This window comes from Pleurodeles waltl, chromosome 10 (genome assembly GCF_031143425.1).
Source record: "Pleurodeles waltl isolate 20211129_DDA chromosome 10, aPleWal1.hap1.20221129, whole genome shotgun sequence".
NCBI classification, from domain to species: Eukaryota; Metazoa; Chordata; class Amphibia; order Caudata; family Salamandridae; genus Pleurodeles; species Pleurodeles waltl.
This window is the reverse complement of record NC_090449.1, coordinates 339,955,771-339,972,382: the sequence shown is the minus strand read 5'-3', so window position 1 is coordinate 339,972,382 and position 16,612 is coordinate 339,955,771. Positions and strand designations below refer to the sequence as shown.

The 16,612-nt window shown below is 44.7% G+C and overlaps 1 protein-coding gene across 4 annotated transcripts in view; it reads left to right on the top strand.

Annotated features, from left to right (window-relative positions):
- The window catches only part of LOC138261531 (uncharacterized), a 109,184-nt gene that overhangs the window by 84,097 nt on the left and 8,475 nt on the right, over positions 1-16,612 (top strand). For 3 of the 4 annotated variants that reach the window (XM_069210551.1, XM_069210552.1, XM_069210553.1), the window contains 3 exons: positions 10,737-10,778; positions 10,867-10,905; positions 12,556-12,690. In XM_069210551.1, the coding sequence (XP_069066652.1) occupies positions 10,737-10,778; positions 10,867-10,905; positions 12,556-12,690 (216 nt within the window). The remainder of the gene's footprint in view (positions 1-10,736; positions 10,779-10,866; positions 10,906-12,555; positions 12,691-16,612) is intronic. The other variant, XM_069210554.1, reaches the window with a different exon arrangement.

Genomic DNA, 16,612 nt, shown 5'->3' with positions numbered 1-16,612 from the left:
TTTGTAACATTCATGCATAACATTTTTCTCTTGTGTGTCCTCAATATACATTTAGTTTGTCATGAACGCCGTCATTGGTGTCATAACTGGACCTATTGTTGACAACATGAAGTCGTTTTTTTGCATTAAATGGACAATGTATTTGATTTTGAAACCTTACATGTTACTCTGTTATAGTTGTGCTAGTTACAAAGAATGTGCTTGTGCATAAAAAGTGTAGTGATTCACCAAAGTGCTAAAATTATATAGTGTATTATAAAGCAGGTCCTGTAGTCAAAAAACAAAGCTTTCATCTTTGTCCCCTGCACACGTTCACGGAAAAGAAATACTTTAGCAAGCACAGAGCTGCTAAAGAAGCTCCATGCTTGCTGAAGCAATTGCACACCGCGCAGTTCCAGATAGCCCGTAAAGAGCATTTTCAATAATTAAAAAAATTATAAAAATAAATAAATAAATATGTAGGGACCGCGAGGAAGCCCTTTAGGGCTCCCTCACTGTCCCAGATAGCCCATAAATAATCATTTAAAGTACAAATTAGTGTCATTTTTAAAAATGACAGAATCATTTATAAAACTTTTACAGAAATATCTCATCCTAAGTATATCATACATCAAAGCCTTAAAAACTCTCTATCTCTCTATTTCTCTCCCTCTCACTTTCTTTCTCTTTCTCTCTCGTTCAATTTCTCCCACTCACACATCCACTCAGACACTTACTTACCAACTCACAGACCCACTCAGAGCCTCATGCACCCACTCGCAGATCCACTCAGACAGATATGCATCCACTCCCAGTCCCACTAAGACTCTCACACACCCACTCACAGCCTCACACCCACTCACAAACCGCGCACACACTGAGGCACCCACTAAAACACTGATGTACGCAGTCTCACACCCAGACAGAAACTCTCACAGCCACTCTCATCCCCAGATACATCCTCTCACACCTATTCTGACACCCAGAGAGGCTGCAGCCAACTTCCGCCGTGCATGGCGAAAGGGCTGTGCACAGCATGGAGTTTGAACTGCAGGGTCTGGCTGCAGGCCAGGTCTTGCGGGCAACCTCAGCTGCTCACGGGCAAAGGCCATGCATGGTGCACGGTTGGGTGCTCCTAGGGGTTGGGCTCAGGGCCTGCCCAAAGGGCTGGCCCTGCAGGCAACCGCTGCTGCACATGGTTGGATTAACGCATAGTAAGGGAAGTTACTATGCGTTTAAAAAAAAATTGGAATTCACTGAAAAAAACAAAGATTACAGAGACGTTATAGTTAGGAAGTAGATTTTTTTTAAAAAACATATAAATACGTTACAGTTAGGCTCACATTTTAAATGTACGAAACCACAGAAATTCTACCAGTTATAGTCTGAGTTACCTCAAGTAACTATAATTAGTGCCCTAAGGTAACTATACCTTGCGCCCTGGCCATGGACTGCTAATTACCCCACAAATTACGGGACCCATGACATCTTTGATAATATCATTGATAACATCAGTGTAATATTTGCAATAACATTTTTGACAAAAAAAACTGTGTATGGCTGGGGTGCGAATTACAGTTACCTTAGGGCACGAGTTATAGTTACTTGAGGTAAAATATATATATAGTGAAGCTGGTGTAATAAATTTCACATATATCCCAGACTCTAGTGTTTGTGCTTATCTTCTTTTCTTCGAAAGAATACTCTTGTTATAATTATATTGGGCAGCTGGCACTCTGCACAGACCGCTGCGTTAGTAGCACCCCCTATTTTTGCTGGACTGAGATATTGTCAGCTGTGCAGCCTCTGAGCAAACAATCTTGTACTACCTGAGGAAGGCGGAAGCTGAAACGTTGTAGTAGAAATATATTTTTGTTCTTTAGTGAGATCATCTGTTTGAGTCACTTCTTTCTTGGATATTACATTTTCTTGTGACTCATTGTATCCTTTGGGATCCAGATTTTTGCCCTGGCTGGCTGTTGTTTTCTTGTGATCCTGCATTCCAGTATATATATATATATACATATATAATTTTTTTCTTTTTTGTAGGAAGCCGGACTGGTGTGTGGTGGGTACTTACACCTTATACCAGGTCCAGGTATCTCCTCTTGGTGAAGTGTAGGCAGTGTCTAGAAGCCAGGCTCTCTAGAGGTAGCTGTCGATGAGCAGCCAAGGCTTACTTAGGAGACATGCAAAGCTCATGCAAAACCACTGTAGTCACACAGCACTTACACACATGAAAGGAAACACTCAGTTGTACAAAAATAAAGGTACTTTGGGGCATATTTATACTCTGTTTGCGCCGGAATTGCGTAGTTTCTTTTTACGCAAATCCGACGCAAAGCTAACTCCATATTTGTACTTTGGCGTTAGACCCGTCTAGCGCCAAAGATCTTGGAGTTTGCGTCATTTTTTAGCGTGGACACCTACCTTGCGTTAATGACTCCAAGGCATGTGCGCCTTATTTAAACTCCCTTGCAAAAATGGTGCAAGGGAGTGGGCGGGTCAAAAAAATGACGTCCAGCTGCTTTTGCGTCATTTCTTAACGCCTGGTCAGGGCAGGCGTTAAGGGACCTGTGGGCTCGGAAGGAGCCCAGAGGTGCCCTCCCATGCCCCCAGGGACACCCCCTGCCACCCTTGCCCACCCCAGGAGGACGCCCATGTATGGAGGGACCCATCCCAGGGAACTTAGTTCAGGTAAGTATTTTTTAAATTTTTTTATTGTGGCATAGGGGGGCCTGATTTGTGCCCCCCTACATGCCACTATGCCCAATGACCATGCCCAGGGGACAGAAGTCCCCTGGGCATGGCCATTGGGCAAGGGGGCATGACTCCTGTCTTTGCTAAGACAGGAGTCATGTCAATGGAGGGTGGGAGTCAAAAAGAATGGCGCAACTCGGGTTGAGGCAGATTTTTTGCCTCAGACCGACTTGCCCCATTTTTTGACGCCCAAGCTCCATTTTCCCCTACTCCGGCGCTGCCTGGTGTGGGTCATTTTTTTTGACGCACACCAGTCAGCTCCGCCGGCTAACGTAATTCCATAAATAAGGCGCCCGCATGGCGCTTTGGAATGGCGTTAGCCGGCGTTAACATTTTTGACGCACAACTGCGTTGGCGCAGTTGTGCGTCAAAAAGTATAAATATGGCCCTTTATTTTTGGTCACACAATACCACAAAATACTAGAAGGGCAACCCTTCAATAGGAAGTAAGTAGTACACTAATTATGTACATTACTAAACAGCAATAGGCATAGAAAAGGTTAAAAAACAGTGCACATGCAGTGAGACAATAGTGACCCTAGGGGGAACCCAAACCATATACAAAAAAAATGGAATGCGAACACAGGACCCCACGTAGCTAAGTGGAATGTGTAGAGGGGAGCTGGGAGTACTAGAAACCCACAGAGGTAAGTAACACAATACCCCCCAGCGACCAGGAAAGCAGGAGTAAATCACTGGAATTTCCCCAAACCACCTAAAAGGAAGGAAAAGAAGAAAAGAAGACACCCAGACAAGACTGCAAGAAACCAGCAGGAGGATTCCTGGAGAGGAAGACCTGTAGAGAGAGGGGACCAAGTCCAAGAGTCACAGTGGAGTGAAGGAGGGGTAGGAGCTACTACACACCCAGCAGTGCTTGCAGGAGTTGATCGACGGTGATGAAGAGAAGGTTGGCCCTGGAGCTGGAGAAGAGTTCCTGAGGGATGCACATGACGTCCCACACTGGAAGGAGGATTGCATTTGGGTGTCGGTGCAGGAATTCCAACCCTTGGCAAAGACAAATGTCGCAGTTGGCGAACATTAGTGCTGCTGGGGACCAGCAAGGCCCAGGAGGACTAACCCCAGGAGGGGGAGCCAGAGGAGACCCTCAGCGACACATAGAGTCCACAGGAGCAAAGTCAGCACCCACAGGAGTCCCACAGGAAGGGGACACAGGAGTTGCAGAAGAGCCCACGCAGCACGACTGAAGAAGGGTTCCACGGCACAGGAAAACCACGCAGAGGGCTGTGTGTCAAAGGAAGCAGTACAGAGTGCTGGAGCTACACGTCGCCTGAAGACCTCTTGGAGGAGACGGAAACACGCTTTGGCAGCTGCAAGAGAAGCGGTGCAGGAGGGTTCTTTCCTGCATGGAAGGGCAAGGGCTTACCTCCACCAAGGTTGGACAGCTGGCAGAGAGGACCAAGAGGACTACTCCGGCTCCACACAGCTTAGGATGAGAGGGGATCCACACATTTGGTCGTCATTGCAGCAGGTGCCTGTAGATGCAGGGGAGTGACTCCTTCACTCCAAGGGAGATACCTTCTTCCTTCCTGTGCAGACTGAAGACTTGCCACCCTCAGAGGATGCACAGCCGGGGAAATGTTGCAGAAGCTGGAAGGGGCCATGGAAACAATGTTGCTAGAAGAGTCTTCTTCGTGGATGCAGATTGTCGGTTCCTGGAGGGTCCAGTCGCGGTTCTAGTGACTAGAAGTCAAAGTGGAGGTTGCAGAGGAGTCCTGCTGGAATCTTGCAAGCCGAAATCTGAGGATCCACCCTAGAGAGAGACCCTAAATAACCCTGAAAGGGGGGTTGGTAACCTAGCCAGGTGACCACCTATCAGGAGGGGGCTCTGACGTCATCTGCCTGGCCTGGCCACTCAGATGCTCCCAGAAGCCCCTGCCAACCTTGGATTCAAGCTGGCAGAACCCAGGGACCCTCTGAAGGAGCTCTGGGCCCCACCTCTTGGGTGTTGATGGACAGGGGAGTGGTCACTCCCCTTTCCTTTGTCCAGTTTCGTGCCAGAGCAGGGACGTGGGGGGTCCCTGAACTGGTGTGGACTGGTTTATGCACAGAGGGCACCAAATGTGCCCTTCAAAGCATACCAGTGCTTGGGGAGGCTACCCCTCCCAAACCAGTCACACTTATTTCCAAAGGGAGAAGGTGTTTCCTCCCTCTCCCAAAGGAAATCCTTTATTCTGCCTTCCTGGGCTTGATCAGATCAAGCAGCAGGGGGGCAGAAACTTGTCTGAGAGGTGGCATCTGCTTGGGCTGCCCAGAACACCCTAGAATACTGCAATGCTAAGGAGCCCCCAGGGTGCATGGGATCATACTTCCAATACTCGCAACAGTATTGGGGTATGATTCCGACATCTTTGATACAAAACATGTCTAGGTTCGGAGTTACCACTATGTAGCTGGACATAGGTAGTGACCTATGTCCAGTACACGCATAAAATGGTGTCCCTGCAATCACGAAGTCCAGGTGAATGGAACTGGAGTTCGTAGGGGTACCTCTGCTAGTGCAGGGGTGCCCTCTTACACCAGTACTTGCACCCTGCCCTCTGGGCTAGGAGGGCCTGCCATAGTGGTGACTTACAGTGACCTGGTGCAGTGACCTGTTAGTGAAAGGGTGTCTGCAGAACACTTTGCATGGGCTCCCTATGGGTGACATAATACATGCTTCAGCCCATAGGGATCCCCTGGTACCCCAATCCCCTGCGCACCATATACTAGGGGCTTACATGGGGGCACCAGAATGCCAAATGTGGGGTGAAAAAGGTTCCAGCAACCATGTTTAAAAGGAGAGAGCATAATCTCTGGGGTCCTGGTTAGCAGGATCCCAGTGAACACAGTCAAACACACTGACAAACAGGCAAAAAGTGGGTGTAACCATGCAAGAAAGAGCTACTTCCCTCCCCCCCAACACACACAATCTCACTCTCACTCACACACACACACCACTTAAACCTACGTTATAGATCGGAAAACATTATTTATTCTTTCTATACCAACTCCGCTTAAACTATAGAAATATTAGAAATTCTAAACTAATGGTTATAACTTAAGTTCAGAATTTACACGCTACCTTCAAATTACCATACGTCACACATGTCTGTACACAGTCTTATTGATTCACTCGCCATATTACATTAACTATAACTCGTCACTGTACCATGCACTGGTTTCTCACAAATCATGTCATTTGAGATGTCATAAGTGTTGTAAAGGTTATCATTTCACATGGGTTAAGTGATGTAATATGCAAAGGTATAACTACTGCATGGAGAAGGGGTAAGTTATAGTTAATGTAGTGTGGTGAGTGACGTGACAAAACTGTGTACGCAGATGTGCGACTTATAGTAATTTAGAGGTTAAGCATAAATTCAAATGGAGTAGTATACAGTGGAATAAAGTATTATACAGTGGAGTCCCTTGGTGTGTTGCATAGTAAAATGGAGTATCATAGAGTGGAGTAGTGTATTGTATAGTGGAGGGGTGTGTTGCATAGTACAGTTGAATATTGTATACTTGAGTGTCGCAATTCGACTATAGGCTAAACCCTCACTGCCCCTTCCAATAATGGTGTATTTTTTGTGACGGTTTTATTAAACTTATATTTAGTTGGAAAAACTGTGATACTACTTAGGGGTTAGGCCAACTACCCCTAGTATCATGTAAGTACATTTGTCGAGTATCTGTTTTCCAAAAGTCAAAAAATTTGAAGTCACTTGTGTGTCTTACTCAAAATGTATTTTAATTATTCGTGTTAGTTTCACAAGGAATTCAAAAATTGCCCCCAAATCGCATCTTTGATGAATATTGCTTCAAAAAGGTACTTGATGACAATTAATATACATGCACCAGTCAACATGTGTTTCACCCCATATAATGCCTGTAGGGTAGGAGCTTTCTCAAGGCTGCATACTGAACTTTTGATGTCAAACATGTAGTCCTATGGTTCGTTTTAATTTTTATGCAATCACTAATAAGGTCTATAGTGTCATGTGGTCCTAGTATCTGCCCTTTTCATTGGGACAGATGCTTACTTGCTCTGAACTTTATTTTGGAAATACCGCACAAGTGGAATTTCAAACCATATGATCTATAAAGATGTGATTTGTGGACATTTTGAATACTGAAATAAGTGAATTGCATTGTTTGACATTTGAAAAACAGATACTCGACAAATTTACGTACACTGGTGTGTCATTGACTGCAGTGTCATGGAGTCGAGTGTCATAGAGTGTCATACAGTGGCATAGAGTGGAAAAGAGTGTTGAACAAATGTAGTGGAGTAGAGTAAAATTCAGTGGAGTACATTGTCGAATAGTTCAGTGTTGTCGAATGGACTGCCATACAGTAGGGAGGCAGAGAGTCCCGTACACTGTGGTGGCGTATGTTGGAGTGCCATAAAATGCTATCTCATACTGTGGTACAGTGTTGTACAGTGGAGGGGAGTGTCGTACAGTGGAGTGCTGTGTCATATACTAGAGTGGCGTGTCATAGAGAGGAGTGGAGTGGAGAGTGTATCCTATAGCGTCATATAGTGTAGTGCAGTGGCGTAGAGTGGATGGGCATAGAGTTGAGTAGAGTGGCATTCAGTGTAGTCTTATAGAGTACAGTGGGGTGTCGTACAGTGAAGTGGTATAGGGTGGATTGTCGTACAGTGACGCAGAGTGAAATAAAGTGTCATACAGTGGAGTAGACTGGAGTGGAGTATAATAGACTGGATTTGCATGCCATAGAGTGGTGTGAAGTGGTGTAGCGTAGAGTTGAAAAAAAGGATATAAATTGGAGTGGCGTCCTGTACAGTAGAGTGCTGTGTTGTAGACTGTTGGAAAGTCTCGTAGAGTGGAGTAGAGTGGAGTAGAGTGTTGTAGTGTGGAGTATACGGGCACAGAGTGGAGTACAGTGGCATACAGTCTAGTAGATTGTTGAGAGTGGAGCAGCGTGTAGCGAAGTGTCATATAGTGCGGTAAAATATCATACATTAGACTTCAGTGAAGTGGCATAGCATACAGTGGAGTAAAGCATCATAGAGTGGAGTGGCTTGTCGTACAGTACAGTGCTGCGGAGTAAAGTGAGGTGGCATAGCATGCACTGGAGTTAAGTGTCATAGAGTGGGGTGGCGTGTAGTACAGTGGAGTGTTATTGGATGTTGTGCAGTGTGGGAAACTCTTACAGAGTTGACTACAGTGTTGTGGAGTGAGTTAGAGTACAGAGTGGAGTGTGGTACAGTGGAGTTGCGTAGAGTGTTGTAGAGTGTAATGACATTCAGTGCTGTGGAGTGGCATAGACAGTAGAGTGGAGTAGTGTGTTATAGAGCTGAGTAAATTGGGGTGGAGTGTCATAGAAGGAGTTGCACTGAGTGTTGTAGAGTGGAGTGTGGTAGAGTGTCAGAGTTGACTACTGTGTAGTACAGTAAGATAGACTGGAGTACGGTGTTGTACAGTCGAGTAGCAAAGAGTGCAGTAGAGTTTGGAGGAGTGGAGGGGCATAGAGGGGCGTGAGTGGTGTACACTTGAGTGGCCTAGACTGGCATGGCATTGAGTGCATTGTCATACAATATCATAGATTGTTGTGGTGTACGGTGCACTAGCATGGATGGGTGTACAGTGGAGTGGCCTATACTGGAGTGGCATACAGTTGAGTGGGTTAGACTGGAATAGCATTCAATGGAGTGGTGTCAAGTGGAGTAGCATACATGGAGTGGCATACAGTGGAATAGCGTAGAGTGGACTGGCATAGAGTTGAGTAGCATACAGTAGACTAGTGTGGATTGGAATGGCCTACAATGGAGTGTTGTAGAGAGGCATAGTATAAAGTGGAGTACATTGGTTTGGCGTAGACTGGAATGGAGTAGAGTGGATTGGTATAGAGTGGTGTTCCACATAGTTGAATAACGTGGAGTAGCATAGAGTGGAGCGACGTACAGGGAATGGAGTGGAGTGGTGTTAAGTGCAGTGGCTAACAGTGGAGTGGCATATAGTGGAGGGTCGTAGAGTGGAATAGAATAGAGTAGAGTGGAGTAGCATGTGGTGGAATAGCATAAAGTGGAATAACGTACAGTATAATGGCATAGAGTGGAGTGTCATACAGTGAATTAGTGTGGAGTGGTGTACAGTGGAGTGGCATGGAGTGGTGTAAGGTAGAATAGCACATAGTGTAGTGAAGTGGAATGGTATACAGTGGAATCACGTAGAGTGTTGTAGAGGGAAGTGGGGTAGTTTGGAGTGACATATAGTGGCGTAGCATGGAGTGGAGTTATGTACAATGTAAAAGCATACTGTGGAGTGTCATAGATTATAGTGGCATAGAGTGGAGTGGCATATATTGAAATGGTGTAGACTAGAGTTGCATAGAGTGGAATAGCGTAAAGTGTCTTAAGTGAGGGCAGCTTGAAATTATGTTCTGCACTTTGAAATGTAAATCACAGGTTGCTTTCTGGTTTTGATGGTTTATCATTGTTGGAGGAGTGTCCATCTGCGGTACGACTGGGAAGAGACCCACCTCTCATATTACTACGTTTCCCATTTCCTTGCCATGCATGCTCAGCCCGTGTAAGTATTTTTTTTTAAATCTTTGAATTCTGGGCTTTGTAGTACTAATGATCCCATGATAAAATTAGGCGTAGGTGGCAAACTCCACTGCGCCGGCGGAGTTTGCAGAGTTTTGTCACTCTACACTTTGAAGTGCGGAATTAAGTGCAAAAACTCAGCCTACCCACGGCAGAGCAGAGTTTACCGGCGCGTTCCCAGGCCGGTCACCACTCACCAGACAGTGCAGTCTTCCTTGGTTGCACAAGCACACATCTTCAACCAGGGAAGATAGTCTGCACTTGGGTGAGAAGTGAACATGTCATGGTGGCAATCATCTTAGGGTCAGGCAACCCTATCTCGGTAAGCAGACTCATTGAGAAGGCTTACTATTACTAATAGGGTTGCCTGACCCTGAGATGGTTGTCAGCATGACATGTTCTCAATCTCAATGTAAAGACTAGTTTCCCTGATTGAAGCTGTATAAGCAAGCAACCAACAGTTACACTCCTTCCCCCACACACAGAAACACCATACAGTTAGACCAATCCCCCTCTTCCCCCTGGATCTGCATCCTACTCGCACTAAGGTAGGAGGGCACATCACTGTTCACTCCGAGTGGCCGTGGTTAGTTATATGCTGTTGTAGGAGTGGCCTGACTGTTGTGAGCATGTTTACAGATGCAAGATAGTGAGGAGCCGAAGGCCTTCAGTCAAGCCATCAAGGCATGCAGGAAGCTGGTTTGGAGACTCAAGGTAAGATTGATAGGGACAGGTGAGCCTGAGGTCCCCCCATACGTCAGTGTGCCCCCGCAGGAGGGCCTGACCTCCGATCCTTCACCCCAGTTCCAGTGCCTGCAGCCCGGTTGGTGTGATATCATGGACCTTGTATTTTCTGTTAATGGTCTGCAGGTATTGTTGAGTATGGCGTCACATGCACCCCTGATCAGTGCCCGGGCTGGGAGTGTGGTTTGGTGGCTGTAGCTGCGCTTTTAGGTTCTAGAAGGTGGCAGTAGTGACTTTGGGCCATGTATGCTGCCAGCAGATGGGGTGCATTTATGAGCGATGGGAATCACTCCGCCCGACCGTGGAACTCCGCGGAATTCCATGGAGTTTTGCGGTAACTCCGCGAAAGTCCACGGAATACAACTGCGCTAGCTCCATCCATCTCTGGATAAAACCAGAACTACAAAACACAGAATGCACATAAAATAATCCTCTGGGTGAGATAGTTACTGTGTGTGTGTGTGTGTGTGTGTGTGTGTGTGTGATTGCACACAGATGGTGGTAACCGCAGCCGAGACCACACATTTGAACGTTATACCATCTTTTTAAATAAACCATTTAGAAAAGCTAACTTGGAAAATGTCAAATCGGGCATCAACCTACGAAACAAAAGTAAAACGTATGGCAGTCTTGATTGTTGCTTTTAAACAATCCTAACATTTCTATTTTGTTTTGACAGAAGCTTTTCGCTTTAGTCCAATTCCAATCACCGCTGCTACAGGTAACTTTTCTGTCTGTAGCATAAATTTATGTAAATATACTTGTTAGTTTGATGTGTTTTTAATACTAGGTCTCTGCCCTTCTTACAGGGGAGCTTCTTTCCTCGCTTAACGCAGATTCAGCACCAGGTGAGGATTAGAAAGCATTTAATTACCTTTGTGGTGGACTCGTTTTTCCTAATCCTTATATTCCGTCTTCTATTATAAACCTTTCGGAAATAGCACCACCGTGTGGCAATTCAAAGAACCGCTTCTCAAAGCTTTAAACAAAATGAAAACGTCTAGTCTTTCCAGCACTGCAAACTTGTGTCGTTGCCTTTTTCCATGCACAATGTGCAAACCTTCCCTCAACCGAATAATAGTCTGTTCTGCAATGCATGGGCTCACTGCTGAAGTGCTTTGGTAATGGATGTTTGCAACCTAATTAAATTGTGCTCATTTTATTGGTGAAAGGCTGGATAGATCTGCTAGATTTCGAACTTTGGTCCAGAGAGTTAGTTAAACACGCACTTCTACAGTGGATGTATCACTCTACTGAACCTGGACACCGGCTTGAGTTAGTAGTTCCAAGGGCTTGAAGCTGACAAGCGTTCGGATTGTTGCTTGATCCTAACTTGGGTAGAAAGCGGATGCCAATATTAGGAGAGAGCCTGTGCATTATTACTCAGATGTTGCAGTTATAGTCTTATCATACGGTGTAGTATATTCCCATCAGTGTGTCTTGTAGTATTTCCTGTTGGGCGAAAGGAAATAGGGTGTTACGTTGAGGATGGACGACTGAAAAGGCAACACTACGAACATCTCCCTGTTAAGGATTTCTAAAGTTAGGTATCAATGGCCGTCTGAACAGAAAATGCACTTATAAGAATGTATCCTGTGCAGATCTGACTAACATTCTACCAGGAGTTAGGCTTAGAGGCCCAACGGAATAGGTTTGAAATACTTTCACTTCTCAAGAGTTTGATTATTGCAGCATTCTACATGAGATAAAACGAGTAATCACTGAGGAGTGAGAGAAAAATCTTGGGTGCAGTGAGATTGATTAAATATATAATTAGTGCATTAAATCAGCGAATCAGCCGAAGCGCCAAGACAAATGTCTTGTCTTTGAAATAAGCAAAGGAGCTATTGTCCTGACGAAGATGGCAAGAACGAGATACTCCACCGAAGTGCTGCACCAGTGTCTTATGTGACCAGGAAACGGGATTTCTGTCCTTTATTCTCCCACTATTATCACATACAAGGATAATTCAGAGACTTAGGTTTGGGTTTGTCGATTATTTGAGCATGACTGAGAATGGATATTTGAATGTCTGTAGAATATGAGAGATGAAGGGTGGGGTGCAGTTGATTATTAGATTGTTGTTACTTCTTTTCTCTGCTTGTATGTTTTTAAATCATTTTATATGTTGCAAATGGAGGATATATGAAATGTTAATACTTTTCTATAATGGAATGAATAATACAGCTGCAATGACATTGTTAAAGGTGGTTCCAGGATATACAATGTTGTTTATGATGGTGTGAAAAGCACCACAACTCAAGTTGACTTGAGTTCTGCCCAGTGATTACATGTCCCCACAGTTATTCTCCATTCCAAGGAGTCTAACTTGTAATATGCAGAATTCTGTACAGAGCTACTAGCTAGTAACAGTAATTCTGGCTGCTAGGAACCTCTGCATCAAATTCCCCATGGTCTAATCGGGGCCTAATTGGATTTCCTGAAGAGAAGAGCCTATAAAGTTCGGTTTACTACACAAGGTTTGCTTCTCATTGCAGATACTGGGAGCCTCTTAGAAGAGCTGTCCACTGACCAAGGAATCCCACTCTCTCTCCAAGACCGCTCTACTGCCTCTTCTTTTGTCCCCCACGTACAAGACCTTCACGGTGGCAGACAGGCGTTGCTTCTGAGAGGTGGGTTGGAAACTGACTAAACAGAGACCATTCTAATATTTACGGCTGACGGGGTGACCAGCTTACTCCACATTACAGTTTGGAATGGTACATCGGGGGATTTTCTTCCAGAGGAAACTGAAACATCTCCACCCACACGTTTACAAAATTTACAGATCTATAAAAGTAAAATGTTAAGACTCCTCCGGCGGCTGCTTCTATCCTTTTTTTGCTCTTTGCCTCCGGTTGGATATTTGGTGGTCTTTCCCTGCTTTTTAAGGTAGACTGGAACAGTCCTAGAAATTGGATATCTTGTGGCAATGTAATCTATCTTAGCATTTGAGCTGCTAAGCAATTGAAACCCCCTTACAATTACACACCATGTATCAGCTGTAATACTGGATTAAGGATTGTCGATGAATAGCTCTTTAGAGGATTAAACTCTTGCACACCAGCCCATCCCTTGAGTCTTGCATATGGAATTGGACCTGGCCCTGTTTGCTGGGTCACCACAGATTTTTCCCTTCCTTTGGTTAACCCGTTTTTTTAGCATTTAGTACTCTGCGCTCTTCACTCTTGTGAAACAGTGGTAGAGTGGTTGTGCTCTTCCTTACAAACATAGTAAAATTGGCATACACCTGTTTGATACATTTAATTTACATATAAGTCCCTAGTAGATGGTACTACATGTACCCAGGCCTGTATAGTAAATGCTACTAGTGGGCTGCAGCACTCATTATGCCACCTACTAAAGCAGCCCTGCGAAACATGTGTCAGGCCTACCACTGCAGCAGAGTTCTAAAACTGCCATTTCGACCTGTCAAAATAAACCTTTTGCCAGACCTAAACCTTCCTTTTTAATACTTATAAGTCACCCATGAGGTAGTTCCTTAAAGTTTCAGGGCAGGTGCTTGGTATCTAAAAGGTAAGACATGTGTACCTAAAGTTTACATGTCAGAGCAGTGAAAAAAAAACAAAGTAGTTTTTCACTCTAGCAAGACTACCACTCCCATAGACCAACACTGGGTTACCTTATTGCACTTAATAAGAAATACTTGTTCAACTCATTTGTATTGTAATTTAAAATCCTCCTTAATGGAAAAGTTGGAATCTAAATTACTTTTCTGAATATGCCACTTTTAAAAAGTTAGCACTTTTCTGACTAAACAAAATGTGCCTTTCTGCCAGTGTCCAGGGTCACTCGTCTCTCCTAATGGCTCTCCTGTGGCATGATGTGTATTCTTTCAAAAGGGGGAACAAAAGGACCTTGGGTGTGGGGAAGGTGGTTTCTCTCCTGAGCAACATGGCCTGGGGGGTTGTTCTTAGCGCTTGCTGAGCTTCAAAAGGTAGCCTGAGGGCTGCACCCATCCCCTTCCTCACCTCTGAAGATGCCTGCCTTGTCAGTGGCAAAGGTACCTCACAAAGAGTCAGACCAGGGCAAAAAGTGAAAACTAACCGACCAGCACCTGTTTAGGGTTAGATAAATGGGGCGGCCCAGCACACAGGCTGGCACTGCGTATAAAAGTGGCACCATCAGAAACCTCTCATTGAAACTCTCCCGGACCCATGGAGACTCAGAAGGAGGACTGCCTTGCTGTTTGAAATCTGTAGAAAGGGTGGATGTGCTTGCCTTGAACCCAGGACCCACAAGTTACTCCAAGGACTAGTTGGCTGACTTTCTATTTGAGCTACAGGAGACACAACAAACTTCCGGAGGTCTTTCCGGGCAACTGCCTAGTTGACCAGTGGCAACAGACTTGCGTGAACCTTGCTGCTGGCCTCTGCTGGCCTCTGCTGGATTGAGTGCTAAACCCTAGTATGTGCCTCTCCAGGTCCTGTACCCTTGACCCTCTTCTCAAACAAAAGAAACATCCCAGCTGTCCTCGCATATAGGAGCAGAATTTAGAGAGGCCAATGTGGGACCTCCGGCCAATGCTCCCTTCCTGGTTACAGACTCCAGACTTTGCCTGCACGGTGCTTTTTACTTCAGCAACAACCGCCCGCATTTCTGGCCCATGCAAAACTCCTACTGGTGACCAGCTGTTTGCACCGACAAAGATCTCCCTGTGGTTCCCCCTCAAACACAAAGTTCCTACTAGGGCGCTTTGCATGGAACTGGACAAACAGGAAGATAAACTTTCCACCAGCACGAACCTGGTCCCTGAATCTGACCCACAGTTCATCGCCGTTAGCCTGAACTTTTGACTTCTTGCAATTATTCTTACTTAAAACTGTAAAAATGTACCACTCTGGTTCTACTTATTGGATTTGTGTTGTTTTAGTGTCATTTTATTGATTAAAGGTTTTCTGTGTTGATCGAAATTAGTTTGGGATTTTTCTTTTTGTTTAGTTTTCTCTTTATTTTGTCTCATCCAGTACCTAAGTGGGAAACCGTGTGTTGTCTTCATGAGTTATTATGAGGTATGTCTCTGTGAGAATCCACTCTGTGAACTAAATAATTGGAACACTTGTTTACCACCTAAAAGGCCACCCTTTGATGTAGTGCAGCTCTGCTGTCCTGGATTAATAAATGACAGCACCTTTCCTCCTCCCTTAAGGAGGATTACTTTGAAGGACACAATTCATCACTTTCTAAACTAAGACATCATATCATGGTCGTTTTACAAGCTCACAGGACACTCTCATCCACATAGCTCTGTTACCGTTTCCAGATATTGAGGACTCCTTACCATCAAATCCTCTGAATGAGAATCTGTTACCCACTTCAATCTGTGATCTCCTCATGGCACAACTGTGTAAATCAGTCTTCTAAATTAAAATCCTTATTCCTAGCCTTCAAATACTTGCTGAAGCTGGAAAAGGCCTGTTCCTGAGAGTTCTGATCCCACTTGTTACCGGTCCTCTGGTCTCTGTAGAAATTTGCTATAGGATTATTAAAAAAGGGATCTTTCTCTCCCATTCTTCTGGAAGGTGAACTGAGCCTGGCAGTAAACTGGCCGGGCAGCCTACCTTTAGCTCCCATTGGTGGTCAGTGGATCCAGTGGTGGATAACGAAAGGTCAATATTGTATCAGGGACATGTTTCCTCCAGTTGTTAAGGAAGTGACCCTTATTTTCCAGGAGAACTCCCTTTTAGGCTTGTTCGGGCCCTGTTTGAAATAGATTTTACACTTTTGTTGAGTGGCTATTAGCATCAGCCTCAGTGTTTGTTGTCTTAGAAAGTCTGCAGAAGGCTGAGGCCACGTAGAGCAAAATATTTTGTTTCTGCCCCTGGGCTCTAGATAAAAAGCATTCCACCACTACAATCCTTTTGATTTGGTTGCTCTCGTTATTTCTTCCTTACCACATTTCAGCACACAAATTGTCATGCGCTGTTTGTCCCCTATTGATACCTAAATAAAGGTAATGTAGAATTGCTGTATTCTGTTTAAAGTGAGGTAGTCTAAAAACGTTTTAAACCCCTTTGAGGATTATTTTCACCCATCAGACTAATCACTGTATTTCTATATTTGTGTAATGCACTGGACTGGTTGATGTTTAAGCCTACGGAGTACACTTCTCAATGAGGCCACAGTGAAACTGTAGTAATGTAGCCAGAAACCGTGAGTAGATTTTGTCCAAGTTTATTAATAGATAGAAACCACCCTGGCAATATATTAAGAAGCTCCTTAATCCCGCTTCATCGGTCGCTCTCCAACCTCTCTTTTTCGCAACGAATCCGTTTGGCACGGAGCGTTGAAAGAACGCGTCTCGTGCCAAACTGGTTCACGAGAGCGGCGCGCGGATCAAAGAAAGCACTGCGCGCCGTTGCCGCAAGCCATAACACTACATGGGTTTTCTTCTTCCAAAACAAGACAAAGAAAGAAAAGAAAACATATAATTATACATTAGAAAAACTATACATGCTACAGTCAGAATACAGCACTAGTTCTACATGTCGATATACTACAACACTATTCATACCATTACAATGAAATATAAGT